The sequence below is a fragment of the Nerophis lumbriciformis genome, linkage group LG02 (genome assembly GCF_033978685.3).
Source record: "Nerophis lumbriciformis linkage group LG02, RoL_Nlum_v2.1, whole genome shotgun sequence".
In the NCBI taxonomy this organism is placed as follows: Eukaryota; Metazoa; Chordata; class Actinopteri; order Syngnathiformes; family Syngnathidae; genus Nerophis; species Nerophis lumbriciformis.
Window position 1 is genome coordinate 59,357,501 of NC_084549.2, and position 17,977 is coordinate 59,375,477.

At 41.2% G+C, this 17,977-nt stretch overlaps 1 protein-coding gene across 4 annotated transcripts in view; it reads right to left on the minus strand.

Annotated features, from left to right (window-relative positions):
* The window catches only part of kcnh1a (potassium voltage-gated channel, subfamily H (eag-related), member 1a), a 135,635-nt gene that overhangs the window by 110,687 nt on the left and 6,971 nt on the right, over positions 1-17,977 (minus strand). For 2 of the 4 annotated variants that reach the window (XM_061965708.2, XM_061965698.2), the window contains exon 2: positions 197-223. The exons of the other annotated variants lie outside the window; for them this stretch is intronic. In XM_061965708.2, the coding sequence (XP_061821692.2) occupies positions 197-223 (27 nt within the window). The remainder of the gene's footprint in view (positions 1-196; positions 224-17,977) is intronic. 4 annotated transcript variants of the gene reach the window in all.

The following is a 17,977-nucleotide window of genomic DNA, read 5'->3' on the forward strand; positions in this document are numbered from 1 at the left end:
AAATCAACGGGATGTACCTCTTTTCCAAATGGCTTACAATAATTATTATGTATGTGTCATGTCATAAACATCCCATTGATAGTGTTTTGTAAATCAACATTTGGTAGAGAACATTTGAATGAGCGGGGAGGCGGAAAGGGGGTGTAGTGTAAAGAAAGCATAAGAAAGAAGCACGCCAAATCCAACTGCATAGTACCTGTCTGCCTATGTGACAGTGTCCAAACTGAAATTTGTGAAAAGAAAAAGAAGAGTTAATAGATTAATATGACAAAACATCTGTTTCAATGTGTGACGGTGAAAAGAAAAGATGGAACGACAACAACAAAAATGACAACAAAAATGGTGCTCACACTAAAGACTCAATTTGTCACAATAGTCCCAATTCTAAAAGTGGAATTAAGTCATTTGTAAATAATGTCTTCAAGTCACCTCCAACAAGTTTTACTTGCTGCGACTAGCTAACCTTCGAGCACAGGTGTGTCCAAAATGCGGCCCGTGGCAACATTTTTATTGGCCCGCGACACAATCGTTGTTAGCATTCTAATATTAGCATGCTATCTTTTTTTTGGTGCTAATTTTGCAGGTATACACCATGGTACCTTGACAAATGATACCTGTTAGCATGCTAACGTTAGTATGTCTGCCTTTTTTAGCTATGTATACACCCGAGTCATACTTTGGTACTTAATGCTAACTTAAATTAACTCGACGCACGTTACGGATAGCATTTTAGCATGCAAGTGGACATTTATCCATGAAAATATGGACAAGCTGCTGACAGAGACGACATTGGAAGGCTGTACCGTAGAAGTCCCCTCTACAAGGTAAATGTTGTACATTATTATTACAATACGTCATGAATCTCTTGTAGTTTTGTTTGCGTTTTTCTTTTTTTATTGCATTGTTATCGATCCAATATTTATTATCTAAAAGTTTGTTTTCTTTTTAAAAAGCATGTTACATGTCAAAATTGTGCTGTTTTGGGTGGGGCAAGCATCGATTAAATTGATTTAAATGTATTTCAATGGGCTGTTTCGCAATACAAGTTTCTTCAAGGTACAAGCTGCAGGTTTCATTAAAAAGCAATAGAAGTACCAGTAGAGTGGAAAAACAAGTTGCCTCTCAATCGAAGCTATTATTATATGTATCTGATATGTGACACCAAAAGACATCCAAAGTTTGCAGTTAAATAAATATGATCAAAACGGTATCATTCTTACGGAGATTTCCGAGCCATTTTGAGAGTTAATGTGCAAGCCAGTCACATTGTCGCCTGATGTAGCATTAGGAACCGCAGATCCCTTCTCCATCAACAACAATGTTAATCAAGCAGACTTTGTGAGAGCCAACAACGATTACTTTGGGAAAAATTATGATCCAGAACTTTATATTTTTGAGCCCGAACACAAAGAGGATGAGCAATAGGTTTTAGAAGCCGAGTGCTAAACGGATGCAGCTTTATTGAAACACTAGCATCTGCAGCATTGTTAGTTGCTAAACATACAAACTAACCATAATGAAACAAACACCTACTGTAATATTTCCACTATCGCCGGGGCGCCCACCGACTTGATGCTCACATAATCCCGTTTAGATGAAGAATCAATCACAATCGTCACAAAGGGTTAAAAAAAAGCTGCCGCAACTAGTGTCTTTTTGGGTCTTTTTCACCAAGTCAACCAGTCTTGTCAGTCTATGGCCACATTTGTCTATTACCAGGTGAGAGATGCATGAATCATAATCTAGAATTTACTTTTAGCAAGTTTGAGATGAAGCAGAAGTCGGCCCAGTGTCAACAATAGCATTAGCTAATTTCTATAAATGCACCGCTAAAATAGTCTGATTTGGCCCTTATAATAAAAATATCACTCATATTTGGTTAATTTTCAGGTCACGACATTTAAGTGGAGTTTTGTTGACGGTTTCTGGATGTTTTTTAGAGAGTATAATGAGACCCTTGATCTGTTGACTCAATTGTTAGCTATTTATTTACGATTTCGAATGCATAATAAAGTCACAATCCTAACAAAGATTATGAATGATAAACAGCACATTTTTTTAGAATTTTTGCGTATGTCCAGTGTGACTGATCTGATAATATGGTCAGAGTGCAGAAGCGTTACTACAGTGACGTAGAATCTACGGAAATAGCCGAATATTTTCACAATGGAATATTTAAAAGATTTAAGAATTTGTGGCATTTTGTGATGTTTAAGGGGTATTTTCACAAACTTTGCGGATTGTAAATACAGTTGGATATGGTTTAATGGCTACAATAAAACACAATTAAGCATATCAATTAAACTTGTTTTTCCACTTTACTGGTACTTTAAATGGATTTTGCAAAAGTTAAGGCCTTAAAAGGGAACATTATCACCAGACTTATGTAAGCGTCAATATATACCTTGATGTTGCAGAAAAAAGACCATATATTTTTTTAACCGATTTTCGAACTCTAAATGGGTGAATTTTGGCGAATTAAACGCCTTTCTATTATTCGCTCTCGGAGCGATTACATCACATCGGGAAGCAATCCGCCATTTTCTCAAACACATTACAAACACAGAGTCAAATCAGCTCTGTTATTTTCAGTTTTTTCGACTGTTTTCCGTACCTTGGAGACATCATGCCTCGTCGGTGTGTTGTCGGAGGGTGTAACAACATGAACAGGGACGGATTCAAGTTGCACCAGTGGCCCAAAGATGCGAAAGTGGCAAGAAATTGGACGTTTGTTCCGCACACTTTACCGACGAAAGCTATGCTACGACAGAGATGGCAAGAATGTGTGGATATCCTGCGACATTCAAAACAGATGCATTTCCTACTGGACTGGACAGATCAGCTTTCAGGAAAAGAGAGCGGATGAGGGTATGTCTACAGAATATATGAATTGATGAAAACTGGGCTGTCTGCACTCTCAAAGTGCATGTGGTTGCCAAATGTATTTCATATGCTGTAAACCTAGTTCATAGTTGTTAGTTTCCTTTAATGCCAAACAAACACATACCAATCGTTGGTTAGAAGGCGATCGCCGAATTCGTCCTCGCTTTCTCCCGTGTCGCTGGCTGTCGTGTCGTTTTCGTCGGTTTCGCTTGCATACGGTTCAAACCGATATGGCTCAATAGCTTCAGTTTCTTCTTCAATTTCGTTTTTGCTACCTGCCTCCACACTACAACCATCCGTTTCAATACATGCGTAATCTGTTGAATCGCTTAAACCGCTGAAATCCGAGTCTGAATCCGAGCTAATGTCGCTATACCTTGCTGTTCTAACCGCCATGTTTGTTTGTATTGGCATCACTGTGTGACGTCACAGGAAAATGGACGGGTGTATATAACGATGGTTAAAATCAGGCACTTTGAAGCTTTTTTTTTTAGGGATATTGCGTGATGAGTAACATTTTGAAAAAAACTTCGAAAAATAAAATAAGCCACTGGGAACTGATTTTTAATGGTTTTAACCCTTCTGAAATTGTGATAATGTTCCCCTTTAAATGGCATTAAACCGCATTAAATACGATGTCCACAGGCATTGAAAAACTTCATACAGTTGCAATTGGCAACAAAAAAGACAACAAAACAAACCACCCGACCCAGTTTTTCCAATTGGGGAAAAAACTGCACTTCAAGATGTTTATTATTTATGGAAGTGCAATTTTTGCCAGCAAATACAGTCCATTTTATTTTTACGTTTGTTTCCCTGTTTAGAATAATTAATTTATTCACCTTCCAATTACAATGGAAATTAAAGCAGCAAGCAGCGTTGAACGGGCCCCCGGGGTTCACGCAAGTCGGCTGGAACGCATGCACGTCATTCCCAATGCCCCGACGCACCATCAAGAAATTCAGGAAGACTGGAGCACGTGGAAGGAAGTTACCACTGTTGTAGTTTTCCACCAAAAAGGGGCGATCATATTGTCGATATCAACGTCAAGTCATGATCAGTTTCCGACCTTAGAGCCTTATATCAGTCTGGAAGGAGATATGACCATTTAAAGTGAAGTAATGACAGTTTGATGGTTGATGGCGAGGAGCAGTTGTTTTCCCGCCAGGCTTTGCCCATTACGAAGGGGCACGAATAGGTACTGACCCATGTAGAACTTCAAGGTGTCGTCTTCATCATTTTAATCAATTATAATTACGATCTAAATTTGTGGACCCGAGATACAAATGTTCGGCAAACCATCAGATCAAAGTTTGCCGCCATGCCATGCCCGAGGCAAAATTCCTTCGCCAAAGCCCTAGGAGGAGTTCGTTAAAGTACAACTACTGTTTTTGGTCCTAAAAAAGGCAGACGGAAATCAAGAAGGCCGACTCCCTGCTTATTTTCAAACATGGGTTCTTGAGACTTCTGCGTGCGTCTTGTCATGATAGACGTCTCCAGCAATTTTTGTGAAGATATGGGTAACTGGTGGCTTTTTTTAAATACTTTTCAAGGGGGCGCTAAAGAGTCATTTTTGACATTTTGTGTTTGGGACCCCGAAAATATCCTTTTCTTTGCCGGACCGGATGCGCTTGCAAAAACCGGTGAGTTTTCGTGCATGTTAATTCCCTCAAAAATGTGATAGAAGTGGGAGAATAATTAAAAAAGAAGCAATCCCTATAGGGCCTTTGCAGCCTAAATATACAGTAATGAAAAATATGTTTATTGCGTTTGAAAGGGTTACTTAGACTTAGACTTAGAAAAAATGTAATGATCCACAAGGGAAATTGTTCAACACAGTAGCTCAGTTACAATGATGGAAAGTGTAAGGATGGAAAGGACAATGCAGGTATAAATAGACTAATATAGCGATAAAAAATCTAACATATATAGAATATATACATAATATGTGTACTGAATAATATAAATACAGATATATTATATTATGTCAATAACATATATACAATATATACCAATGACCATGTACAATATTACAGTATATACAGTATATGTGACAGCAGCAGCATAAAATAGAGAGTAGATCCAGCATCTTTATTATATATTGTGATTACGTAAGTGCTTAGTTTGGCCAAATGTCAACTTTTCAACATTATTGTTATCAAACTCGTACATATACTATATACTGTATGATAACAATCTGACAAGTTGCATTAAAAAGCATTAAATTAGATTTGCTGATACCTGCAGAAACCCTGTAAACTAGTATCCCAAAGAACTACTGTACTTTATTATGGGCCTGCTGCAATGCAAGCGCCTATTCACGTGCTGCTAAGCAGCAGTGATTGGGCGCTTGCAATGCATATTATTATTGCTCATACTTCAAACTTTATTATAGTTTCGCACATTTCTCTTACGCTTAATACGTGACGAACCGGCCAACGAACCCCCACATATGTTATTCCGTCGGAAAGGTCTCGTTCGCACCGATGGGGGTAATCTAAATTGGGAACAGTTTATGTTACCATGGCGACGCTATTCCGAAAACTAATTATGGGCCCATTGAATAGGTACGCAACCGTAATAATGGCGGATATTTCCAGCAGAACGCTCCAAACTGCGAGATTACCTCCTCTTGTAGCTCAGCCACACTTTCACGTAGCTCGATGCTTAACGTCTAATTTTGTTCACATGCTTGTCTACTTTAACTTTAAAGTTTTTTCGTCCAATGTTTGGTTTTGGCTATAGTCATATAACTTGGTATGTGACAGCTGTTAACTGTTAGCATGTTAGCACATACTTGCCAACCTTGAAACCTCCGATTTCGGGACGGGGGGCGTGGTTAAGAGGGGAGGAGTATATTTACAGCTAGAATTCACCAAGTCAAGTATTTCATATATATATATATATATATATATATATATATATATATTAGAGATGCGCGGATAGGCAATTATTTCATCCGCAACCGCATCAGAAAGTCGTCAACCATCCGCCATCCACCCGATGTAACATTTGATCAGAACCGCACCCGCCCGCACCCGCCCGTTGTTATATATCTAATATAGACGATGCAAGGCATTAGTGAGGTTATAAAGCTTTTGCCTGTTAAAGAAAGGAGACTGATCCAATGCAGCACAGACATTCGCGTGCCACGCTGTCACGACCCAGACGCACACCAGTGCGCAATCATATGGGAGCCGCGCTGAGCGCACCTCCAAGCGCATCTCGCTGCTGTCTATATCAACCAGGGTGAGCCCCACCCCTTTCGTGAGCGCACTGCGCGTGGAGTGACCCCTGTTACGCGCCCCCGGCAACATGGGTGGCGGGCAGGTAAGCTGCGCGGGCGGAGCGCGCGGAGTGACCCCTGTTACGAGCCCCCGGCCACGGGGGTGGCGGGCAGGTAAGCTGCTTACCTGCTGCGCGTGACGCCGGCCGCGGCGAAGGCGGACGAGGCGGGGTGTCGGTGCGGTGGGCGCGGTGGTGACCCTGGACGTGCGTCGGGCCCTTCTCGCGGATCGCCTCAGCTACGTCTCCCGGTGGGGCCCTCTCGGGGGAAGGGGCCTCGGTCCCGGACCCCGGCGAGGCGTCCCTTCTCCGCTCCGTAAAAGTGTCCATCTCTTTTTCTTTCTTTTTTTCTGTTGTGGCATATGCTGCAGGTGCCTGCTCGTTTTTCGTATGTGGGTAACAACATTTAACTATGTATATATATTTCCGAATTGGTTTAACTGCCACCTGCCTGAATCTATTTAAAATCTATTTTTTTTTTATTTCAACCACCCGACCCGACCCGACCCGCGGATAAAATCTAATTTTTTTAAATTTCATCCACCCGATCCGCGGATAATCCGCGGACTCCGCGGTTGTGCCCGCAAACCGCGCATCTCTAATATATACCGTATTTTCCGCACCATAAGGCGCCCTGGGTTAAAAGCCGCGCCTTCAATGAACGGCATATTTCAAAACTTTGTCCACCTATAAGCCGCCCGGTGTTGTAAGCCGCATCTAACTGCGCTAAAGGAATGTCAAAAAAAACAGTCAGATAGGTCAGTCAAACTTTAATAATATATTAAAAACCAGCGTTCTAACAACTCTGTTCACTCCCAAAATGTACGCAAATGTGCAATCACAAACATAGTAAAATTCAAAATACGCTCACTTTCTGAAGTTATTCTTCATTCATAAATCCCTCGAATTATTCTCCTTCGTTGTCCGAATTGAAAAGTTGGGCGAATGTGGGATCCAAAATGTCGTCTGGCGCTGTCTCCCTGCCTCCCTGTCTTGGTGAACGTCACGTGTGTTCGCCTTCTGTCATCCACTGTTCCCACGCAGTTAGCAGTCTAGCTTCGAATGCCCTGTTGACACCAATATGTAGCGGCTGGAGGTCTTTTGTCAATCCACCCGGAATGACGGCGAGTATTGAATTAAGCGCGTAAGCGTGTCTCTTAATGTGATGTTATGAGCTAGCAAATATAACAACTACACTACCCAGCATGCAACGATAGTGACGAGCATGCGCGGTAGCCCTGAGAAGCGTTGTTGTATGCTGGGAGTTAGAATGTGGTTATGAGCACGCTGTGAGTAAACGTTGAGAACTCAGTTAACACGCCTCGTCTGCATTATTTATAATTAGACAGACAACACACTTAATAGGAGCCATTTTGGGGTCTTTACATAAACACACAAATGGAAATGAAACGTCACATATCCCAGCATGCACCGCGCGCTTCTTCTACGGGGAAAAAAGATGGCGGCTGTTTACCGAAGTTGCGAGACCGAAACTTTATGAAAATGAATCTTAATATTTATCCATATATAAAGCGCACCGGGTTATAAGGCGCACTGTCAGCTTTTGAGAAAATTTAGGTGCGCCTTATAGTGCGGAAAATACGGTATATAAGAAATACTTGACTTTCAGTGAATTCTAGCTCTATATATATATATATATATATATATATATATATATATATATATATATATATATATATATATAAATAAGAGAAATACTTGAATTTCAGTGTTCATTTATTTACACATATACACACACATAACACTCATCTACTCATTGTTGAGTTAAGGGTTGAATTGTCCATCCTTGTTCTATTCTCTGTCACTATTCCTAACCATGCTGAACACCCTCTCTGATGATGCAGTGTGCTTCGTCTCCTTGTTGTGTGCGCAGTTGTGCACTGCACTCTCTAAAAGCCCGAGATGTTAATGTCGCATATGCATGTACAGTAGATGGCAGTATTGTCCTGTTTAAGAGTGTCACAACATTGCTGTTTACGGCAGACAAATTACTTTACGGTAGACGAAAACGTGACTGCTGTTGTTGTGTGTTGTTGCCGCGCTGGGAGGACGTTAATGAAACTGCCTAACAATAAACCCACATAAGAAACTAAGAACTCGCCCTCGATCATTCTACAGTTATAACGTGATTGGGCAGGCAGCCTGTTTATATTGTGGGAAAGCGGACGTGAAAACAGGTTGTCGACACGTCACTCAGGTCCGCCTGAATTTCGGGAGATTTTCGGGAGAAAATTTGTCCCGGGAGGTTTTCGGGAGAAGCGCTGAATTTCGGGAGTCTCCCGGAAAATCCGGGAGGGTCGGCAAGTATGTGTTAGCAAGCTAACGTAAGCATGCTAACTTTTTCATCTAATCTCACACTTTTATTCTCTATTCCCGCAGCCATACACCTTACAGCTGTGTTACTTGAAATGTGAGACATGCTAACTGTTAGCATTCCGCCGTTAGCACACATGATAAATGTTAGCATTTATGATATACATGCTAATGTTTTAGGCTCGCTCTGTAGCTCTTTTTGTACACGGATTTTGACACTCGGCACCATCTTTAAAGCACGACTGCTTCCGGCAACCCCCGGCCAGAGGTCCAGGGCACTGATAGCAGGTCCATCAAAATTTACGCAGGAATTTTCTAGTTTTAAACTACTACTACTACTGACTTATTTTGAATGTGTTTCAAAGTTCATCAACAGCGCAACTGGCTGTCGTATGGTGCATTGCTGGACATGGACATGAAATGACAAAAGACGAGAAAATAATGTGCAAACAATGAAAGACACATTCTTTTGAACATCCATCCAGCACTCTTTCAGATTACGGTCTTGGCTCCACGCGCGTGCAGATTTACTGCCGGCTAATCCTGCGACCTTGTGCGGTCGCAGGAAAAGCATACGCTTTTGTCTTAAAAGGCTGGATTTTCAGCCTCTTTTCAGTGTCGGATGAATTTTGGGGATCCTGATTTCACAGCTGTCCGAGGAAAGCCTCCTTCTGGAAGGATGTGTTGGCTTACAACTGCTCCCTGGTTGGTGGAAAGTAGGCCCTGGTTGTCCACTGACCAAACCTCCATGAAGAAAAGCTTGTTTTGAGCCTCCTTTTTAAACTCGCTGTCGTCGTCGCCGCTGTCATCTCACGTCGCATCCCATAATACAAAAGATTTGTGACACCTGTGTCCAAAAATACGCGGCTGCCTGTGAAAGTGATTGTCATCACATCTGGACCGCATGCTGCACATACGTCAACATGATGGGCGCCACAGCGAGAGGCGGGGCGGTATCGCTCTGTATCGCACTGGTATGCCGTATCGAGCATCTAAACAGCATCGATAACGTTTTTATGATACCATTTTTTCATGTTAATCTTCGCACAGTCGTGCATGGCTGTCCAAAGTGCGGCCCGGACCTAATTTTTCTAGTCGTTAGCATTCTAATATTAGCACGCTAGCTTTTTTTTTGCTCATTTTGCAGCTCAGCGACTAACATTTTGTTACTTGACGAATAATACCAGTTAGCTTACTAATTTTGTAGGTGTACACCTCAGCGTCAAATATTTTGTTAGTTGACGAATAATACCTGTTAGCATGTTTGGGTTGTTTTAACTCATTTTTGTAAATATACACCTCAGTCACACAATCCACAAAGTATGTGAAAATACCGTCTGAACCTCACAAAATGCCACAAATTCAGTCGGACATTTTGAATATTGCGCTCATTGGTACGTGATGCATGCTAATGTTAGCATTTTTTTTTTTAATTCAGGTACACACCTCAGAGTAATATATTTTGTTACTTGACACATGTTTTAACATGAGCTTTTTTGCTAATTTTGCAGGTATGCACTTTAGCGTCAAATATTTTGTTACTTGACGAATGATACCTGTTTCATTGCTAATGTTAGCATGCTTGTTTTTTTTCAGCTATTTTGCTAGGTACTGTATACACCTCAGTCATATTTTGTTACTTGATGCCCAGCATTATAAACAAATTTTTCAGGTACACACCTCAGAGTAATATATTTTGGTAATTGGCGCATGTTACAGTTAGCATTTTAGCATGCTGACATTAGCATGCTATATCTATTTTTAATACTATAGCAGGTAAACACCATAGTGTCATATAATTTGGTATTTTACTGACGTTAACTGGCACCACGCTCTTTTTAGCATTTTAATATTAGCATGTTAGCTTTTTTGCAAATTATGCAAATTTTCTTCATCATCAAATATTTTGTTGATGCTTTTTTTTTGGCCAATTTTGCAGGTATAAACCTCAGTCATATGTTGGTATTTGATGCATGCTAACGTTAGCAGGCTAGCATTTTTAACACATTTTTCAGGTACACACCTCAGAGTAATATATTTTGGTACTTGATGCATGTTACATTTAACATTTTAGCATGCTAGAAATTTTTTTTTGCTAATTTAGCTGTGTTATATATTTTGATATTTCAGTCATGCTAACTGTAAGCACAATATTGTTAGCATGTTAGCATAGTACTGTTAGCATGCTAGGTTTTTAGCTCATTTTGCTCATATTTGTTGTTACTTGACACTATCCGGCCAGAGTGCTAACTTTGATTGATTGATTGATTGATTGATTGAAACTTTTATTAGTAGATTGTACAGTACAGTACATATTCCGTACAATTGACCACTAAATGGAAACACCCGAATAAGTTTTTCAACTTGTTTAAGTCGGGATCCACGTAAATCAATTCAACTGGTACCATTTAAGTTTGGCTTTGGCTCCTTAGCATTCACAAGAAATGTCGACCAAAATGTTCTAGTTCTTTGAAAAAAATGTATATATTGTACTGGTTTTGAAGGTGAAAACTACCTAAATTTGATTTATCTGTCTGGGGCCCTAAGTGGCAAAAGTTTGGGCACCCTGCTCGAGTGTCAAAAATGAGGTAAGAGCCAATGAGAACATGTGTTACTGCGCATAAACAACTTAAAGGGGAACATTATCACCAGACCTATGTAAGCGTCAATATATACCTTGATGTTGCAGAAAAAAGACCATATATTTTTTTAACCGATTTCCGAACTCTAAATGGGTGAATTTTGGCGAATTAAACGCCTTTCTAATATTTGCTCTCGTAGCGAGAAGCGGGAAGCAATCCGCCATTTTCTCAAACACCAAGTCAAATCAGCTCTGTTATTTTCCGTTTTTCCAACTGTTTTCCGTACCTTGGAGACACCATGCCTCGTCGGTGTGTTGTCGGAGGGTGTAACAACACGAACAGGGACGGATTCAAGTTGCACCAGTGGCCCAAAGATGCGAAAGTGGCAAGAATTTGGACGTTTGTTCCGCACACTTTACCGACGAAAGCTATGCTACGACAGAGATGTCAAGAATGTGTGGATATCCTGCGACATTCAAAGCAGATGCATTTCCAACGATAAAGTCAAAGAAATCTGCCGCCAGACCCCCATTGAATCTGCCGGAGTGTGTGAGCAATTTAGGGACAAAGGACCTCGGTAGCACGGCAAGCAATGGCGGCAGTTTGTTCCCGCAGACGAGCGAGGTAAACCCCCTTGATGTCTTGGCTCACACCGTCCCTTATGCCACCGAAGATGATCAAGAGAAGAATATCGACCCTAGCTTCCCTGGCCTGCTGACATGAGGGTATGTCTACAGAATATATTAATTGATGAAAATTGGGCTGTCTGCACTCTCAAAGTGCATGTTGTTGCCAAATGTATTTCATATGCTGTAAACCTAGTTCATAGTTGTTAGTTTCCTTTAATGCCAAACAAACACATACCAATCGTTGGTTAGAAGGCGATCGCCGAATTCGTCCTCGCTTTCTCCCATGTCGCTGGCTGTCGTGTCGTATTCGCGTGCATACGCTTCAAACCGATATGGCTCAATAGCTTCAGTTTCTTCTTCAATCTCGTTTTCGCTACCTGCCCCCACACTACAACCATCCGTTTCAATACATTCGTAATCTGTTGAATCGCTTAAGCCGCTGAAATCCGAGTCTGAATCCGAGCTAATGTCGCTATAGCTTGCTGTTCTTTCCGCCATGTTTGTTTGTGTTGGCTTCACTATGTGACGTCACAGGAAAATGGACGGGTGGTTAAAATCAGGCACTTTGAAGCTTTTTTAGGGATATTGCGTGATGGGTAAAATTTTGAAAAGAAATTCGAAAAATATAATAAGCCACTGGGAACTGATTTTTAATGGTTTTAACAATTCTGAAATTGTGATAATGTTCCCCTTTAAAGTGTTTAAACATACAAATTATCTTACAAGTAAAATTTGTTTGTATTTTTTCTACTTAATATGGTTTTATCTGCTTAATGGGGTTGAGGCAAAGAAAAGAATACAAAAAAACACATCACATTGGTATTTCTTGCGAGTTACACTATCGATACACCAGCATCAAATATCGATACTGTCACAATCGTCGATTTGTTTGATAAATAATAAATACCTGCGTACTTGCCCCATTGCACTTTAAAGTTTATCTAAGTTTTTTGTCTTTTTTTCCGAACACAAAGCAAATGTACTAAATCATCTAAGCAATTGAAAGAAAAATAGCATTTTCAATACAATATCGTCATTTATAAAAAAAAAAAATGTTTAAACTATAGTAATATTAAAAAAACATTTGATACAAACACTATTTGCAGCATATATTATGTATTGTTAGTCTAAATCAGGGGTCACCAACGCGGTGCCCGCGGGCACCAGGTAGTCCGTAAGGACCAGATGAGTAGGCCTGTTCTAAAAATAGCTCAAATAGCAGCACTTACCAGTGAGCTGCCTCTATTTTTTAAATTTTATTTATTTACTAGCAAGCTGGTCTCGCTTTGCTTGACATTTTTAATTCTAAGAGAGACAAAACTTAAATAGAATTTGAAAATCCAAGAAAATATTTTAAAGACTTAGTCTTCACTAACTGACAAAGAAACAGATAACAGATTTGGTGTCCAGTTCAAAGTGTGACATGATTTATTTAAAAATTTGAGAGTTGACTTTTGTATTTTACATGAGTTATTATTTGTACAAACATGGTGCAAAGTAATTCATGATTTGTTAAAAAATGTTAGTGGCTAGCTAGTTAAAATGGGATATTGTGATTTCACAAGACTGTCTTAGAAGTGATCATTTGAAAATGTTCAATTTGAAAAATGTGCACTTAGAGAAAATATACAAATAAAGTGTTGCATATTCATCTGTTTCTATATATATTTATTGTGAGAAATCATTAAGATGATCAGTGTTTCCACAAAGATAAATATCATTATTTATTAATAATAACAGAGTTAAAGGTAAATTTAGCAAATTGGCTATTTCTGGCAATTTATTTAAGTGTGTATCAAACTGGTAGCCCCTGCGATGAGGTGGCGACTTGTCCAGGGTGTACCCCGCCTACCGCCCGATTGTAGCTGAGATAGGCTCCAGCGCCCCCCGCGACCCCAAAGGGAATAAGCGGTAGAAAACGGATGGATGGAAACTGGTAGCCCTTTGCAATAATCAGTACCCAAGAAGTAGCTCTTGGTTTCAAAAAGGTTGGTGACCCCTGGTCTAAATTAAGCATTTTAAGCATACAAATGGCTAAATGCACTAAAAATATCAAAACAACAGTAATATTGGCTACTACAGGATACCAAGGTAATCAGATGGCACTGTTCAGTATAACAGTCACTGATTGGCTGAGCCTCAGGCAGCATTACTACATTGGAATAAACAAGTGACTATGTGGGTGTGTACCTCTCCTAATGTTTAAAAAAAAAGGATTTTGAAGGTTATAAACAGGGTTTTTCATGCTCAAGCTAAGAAAATATTCCACTTATAATGAATAATTCATCATTTGCGGGAATTCATTTGCCGGGAACCAATAACAGGGATTAAGGATGAATTACTGCCAGGATTAAAATAGGTAATGGCCAATGAAAACATGTTTCACTCCACTGTTAAAGTACGATTTAAGAGTTTAAAGTGTTAAATGTACACATAAACATGCAGGGATAAGCCAACGCGGTCTCATTACTACATTTTAATGGTATTATGGTGTGAGAAATAGGGGCGAGAGTCTTTCGGCACGAAACGGTTTGTTTATGAGTATGATTCAGTAGCTACGGATAGGTTATTGGTGCACCTTTACTTTCATTTCTTTATTTGACATCTTTATCGAGAAAGCGAGAGCGGAGATATTTTTTATGTTTACTGCGTCAAATTCAAGCTAGCCAAGCATTTAGCATGGCTTCTCGTCTCTGCCTCTCGTTTTTCTGCGCTAGTTCCAATTTTTGGAACTGTCTATATATATATAACAGGCATGTGACGTCCCACTGGGGGTGAGTTTTTCCTTGCCCTTATGTGGGCTTTGTACCGAGGATGTCGTTGTGGCTTGTGCAGCCCTTTGAGACACTTGTGATTTAGGGCTATATAAATAAACATTGATTGATTGATTGATTGATTGATTGATTGATTTGACCACAATGAAAAAGACTGAAAACATTTCCGGGGGTCTGGGGGACGAAGGCCCCCGAAGCTCCTGGTTTTTCACCGCTAAAATTAACAAAGACAGCACCATTTGAAGAAAATATTTTAGTGTTTAAAGACATGAAAACATCATTAATAGAACATACATAACCCAATTATCCTAATGAATCACTGTATATGGTTCAGTCCCAACAGTATTTAGTCACTAATATTTACATCTTGTGTTCATTTCACATCCACAGATGTCACATTGATCAGTGTTATTATCTACAGTTTATTTACAGTATTACCACATTACTTCAGTTCACTTCACACATTAGCTTTCTCAGAGAGCCCTAACATGAGCTTTCCTTGCAAATTAAAATAAAATTTCCTTTCATATTTGAAATCATTCTATCATTACTATTAGTCAGATATTGTATATATGGGGTAAACAAAATTATCAGTGGTGTAACAGGTTTGCCAAGATTTATTATTATACAAAATATATTTTAAAGTTAAGACTATTACATGATATATGCTATCAGAAAGTAGCATTAATTGTAAAATACATAACCTGTGGTAATCTGAAATCTCCTTGTTCATTTCTGTTGTTGTTTGCACACAATGTTCACTCTCTCTCTCATCCTCAGTATGGAGTGCAGCTGGTGCGAGGCAGCAGCACACACCTGACATTGATTACGAGCAGCCTATTTAACCTGGCTGCTGACGGCCTGTGAGCGCCGGAACTTTGTTACTGCTTGCTACCTGTTTATCTTGCCAGAGAACTCACTAGTTCGTCGTGTGCCCTTCATATCAGGTTTGCCTGTATATTTCCTAGCCTTGTCTAGCGTTTTCATTTTGTACTTTGTTTATCTATTTACTTCTTTCATGAAGTATGTTTTCCTAGCCTCGTCTAGCGTTTTTAGTTTGTACTTTGTTTTATATTAACTTCTTTCATGAAGTATTTTTTCCTAGCCTTGTCTAGCGCTTTTAGTTTGTGTGTTATCTCTCGTAGTAGTTTTTTTTACATGGTGTGTTTTGTTGTGTTTACCACCATCGCCTTTATTTTGCTACTTTGTGCTTCCTCCTAAATAAAAGGAAGAGCTATTGTACACAATAAGTCTCTGCATCCTTGGGATCCACCCTACCAATTCCTAACAGAAAAGTTCCGGCCAAACTATGGAACCCGCAGAGACAGATGCCTGGAAAAGAGCATTACAAGGCCAGGCTCAACGGATCAACCAGCAGGAGGACCAGCTAGACCACCTGAGCCGAGGTCTACAGGGACTGTCGGAGCGTCAAGACACCATGTTGGAGCGAGTCAACATGTTGCTAGCCACTGTTGTACCCACCTCGACCACCGTGCCTGACCAGACATCCGCCCAGCCTACACAACCCGCAAGTACCAGCAACATACGGCTATCCCGACCCGAACGTTTTTCCGGAGAAAGGGAAGACGTAAGACAATTCCTGACTGAGTGTGAACTACATTTAGAGCTAAACGCTTCCGCTTTCACCTCTGAGCGGGCTAAGGTAGCGTTTGTTATCTCCCACCTGTCTGGCCGTGCGGGCACCTGGGCGACTGCTGAATGGAACCGTCAGACCACCTCCAGCTCCACATATGCGAACTTTTCCAAAGCCATGAAGCAAATCTTCCAACGACGACTCCCAGGTAGAGAGGCAGCGAGATCCCTTTTTCGGCTGCAACAGGGTTCACGACGGGTCGCAGATTACGCGATCGAGTTCCGCACCATGGCCGCCGACTGTGACTGGGGTCCCTCGGCGCTGTTGGACGCTTTCTTCCTGGGTCTCGCGGACGAGATTCGTCACATGATGATCCCGCTGTCACTCCCGACGAACCTGGATGATCTCATCGAACTGGCGGTGCAAATCGACTTCCGCCTATTGGAGGAGAGGCGGGATCGACGAGGGAGACAAGCCCCACCTAGCAGCCAATCAGCACCTGCTAGACCTGCCATCTGCAAAACTGAGCAATTCGTTCCCGAAGACACCTCTCCTTCGGGGCAGATAGATGAGCCGATGCAACTGGGAGGTCGTCGACTCACCACTGCCGAGAGGGAACGCCGTTTTCGCCTCCAACTCTGCCTATACTGTGGGGCCGCTGATCACCTCATCTCCCGCTGCAAGGAACTGCCGCGCCCCGCCGCACGGCCAAGAGTGCGCCCTCACTCACCAGAGGACACGTCCACCAGAGGTCGCCGTTCTCCTTCGTTGGCCGCAGGCAGAATGCAGCTAAAAGGTACTCTTTCTTGGTCTAACCAACAAATAGACATTTGCGCTCTCATTGACTCAGGAGCAGATGATAACTTTTTGGACTTTGAGTTCATGAGACTCCATAAGATTCCAGTTGTAAAACTGTATGTGCCCAAGAGGGTGTATTCTCTAGATGGGCGCCTATTAGCCAGTATAACCCACCAGACCCTCCCGCTCAACCTGCGCTTGTCTGGTAATCATTGTGAGAAAATAATTTTTTTTATCGTGCCATCACGGTCCGCGCCTGTCATTTTGGGGATAACCTGGCTACATAAGCATAACCCGCACATAGACTGGCCTCGCTCGGCCATTATTAATTGGAGTGTGACCTGCCACATACATTGTCTTCGTTCCGCAGCAGGATCCCACACACCGCCACCTACCTCCGTTATAGAGAACATAGACTTAACAAACGTGCCCACAAACTACCATGATTTAAAAGCGGTATTTAGCAAGGATAGAGCACTCTCACTTCCCCCCCACCGACCCTACGATTGTGGTATCGATTTGCTAGCCGGCGCGGCTTTACCATCGACCCGTTTGTACAAGGTGTCTAATACCGAACTCAAAGCACTAGAAGAATACATAAACACATCACGAGCTGCGGGCCTCATTCGTCCTTCTACTGCACCGGTAGCTGCTGGATTTTTTTTTGTCGAAAAGAAGGACAAGTCCCTACGGCCTTGTATAGACTACCGTGCTCTTAATCAGATTACTGTCAAGAATAAGTATCCTCTTCCACTCCTTGATTCTGCTTTTACTCCCTTACAGTCTGCAAAGTTTTTTACTAAACTCGATCTACGTAACGCGTACCATCTAGTTCGCATCCGAGAGGGGGATGAATGGAAGACCGCATTCAACACCCCTCTCGGACATTTTGAGTATTTAGTCATGCCTTTTGGACTTACAAATGCACCTGGTGTTTTTCAGGGTTTCATTAATGACATTTTTCGGGACATGACAGGTCGGTTTCTCTTTGTTTACCTGGACGATATATTAATTTATTCATCAACATTTGACGAACATGTGCAGCAGGTTCGATTAGTCCTTCAACGATTGCTCGAGAATAAACTGTTCGTCAAAGCG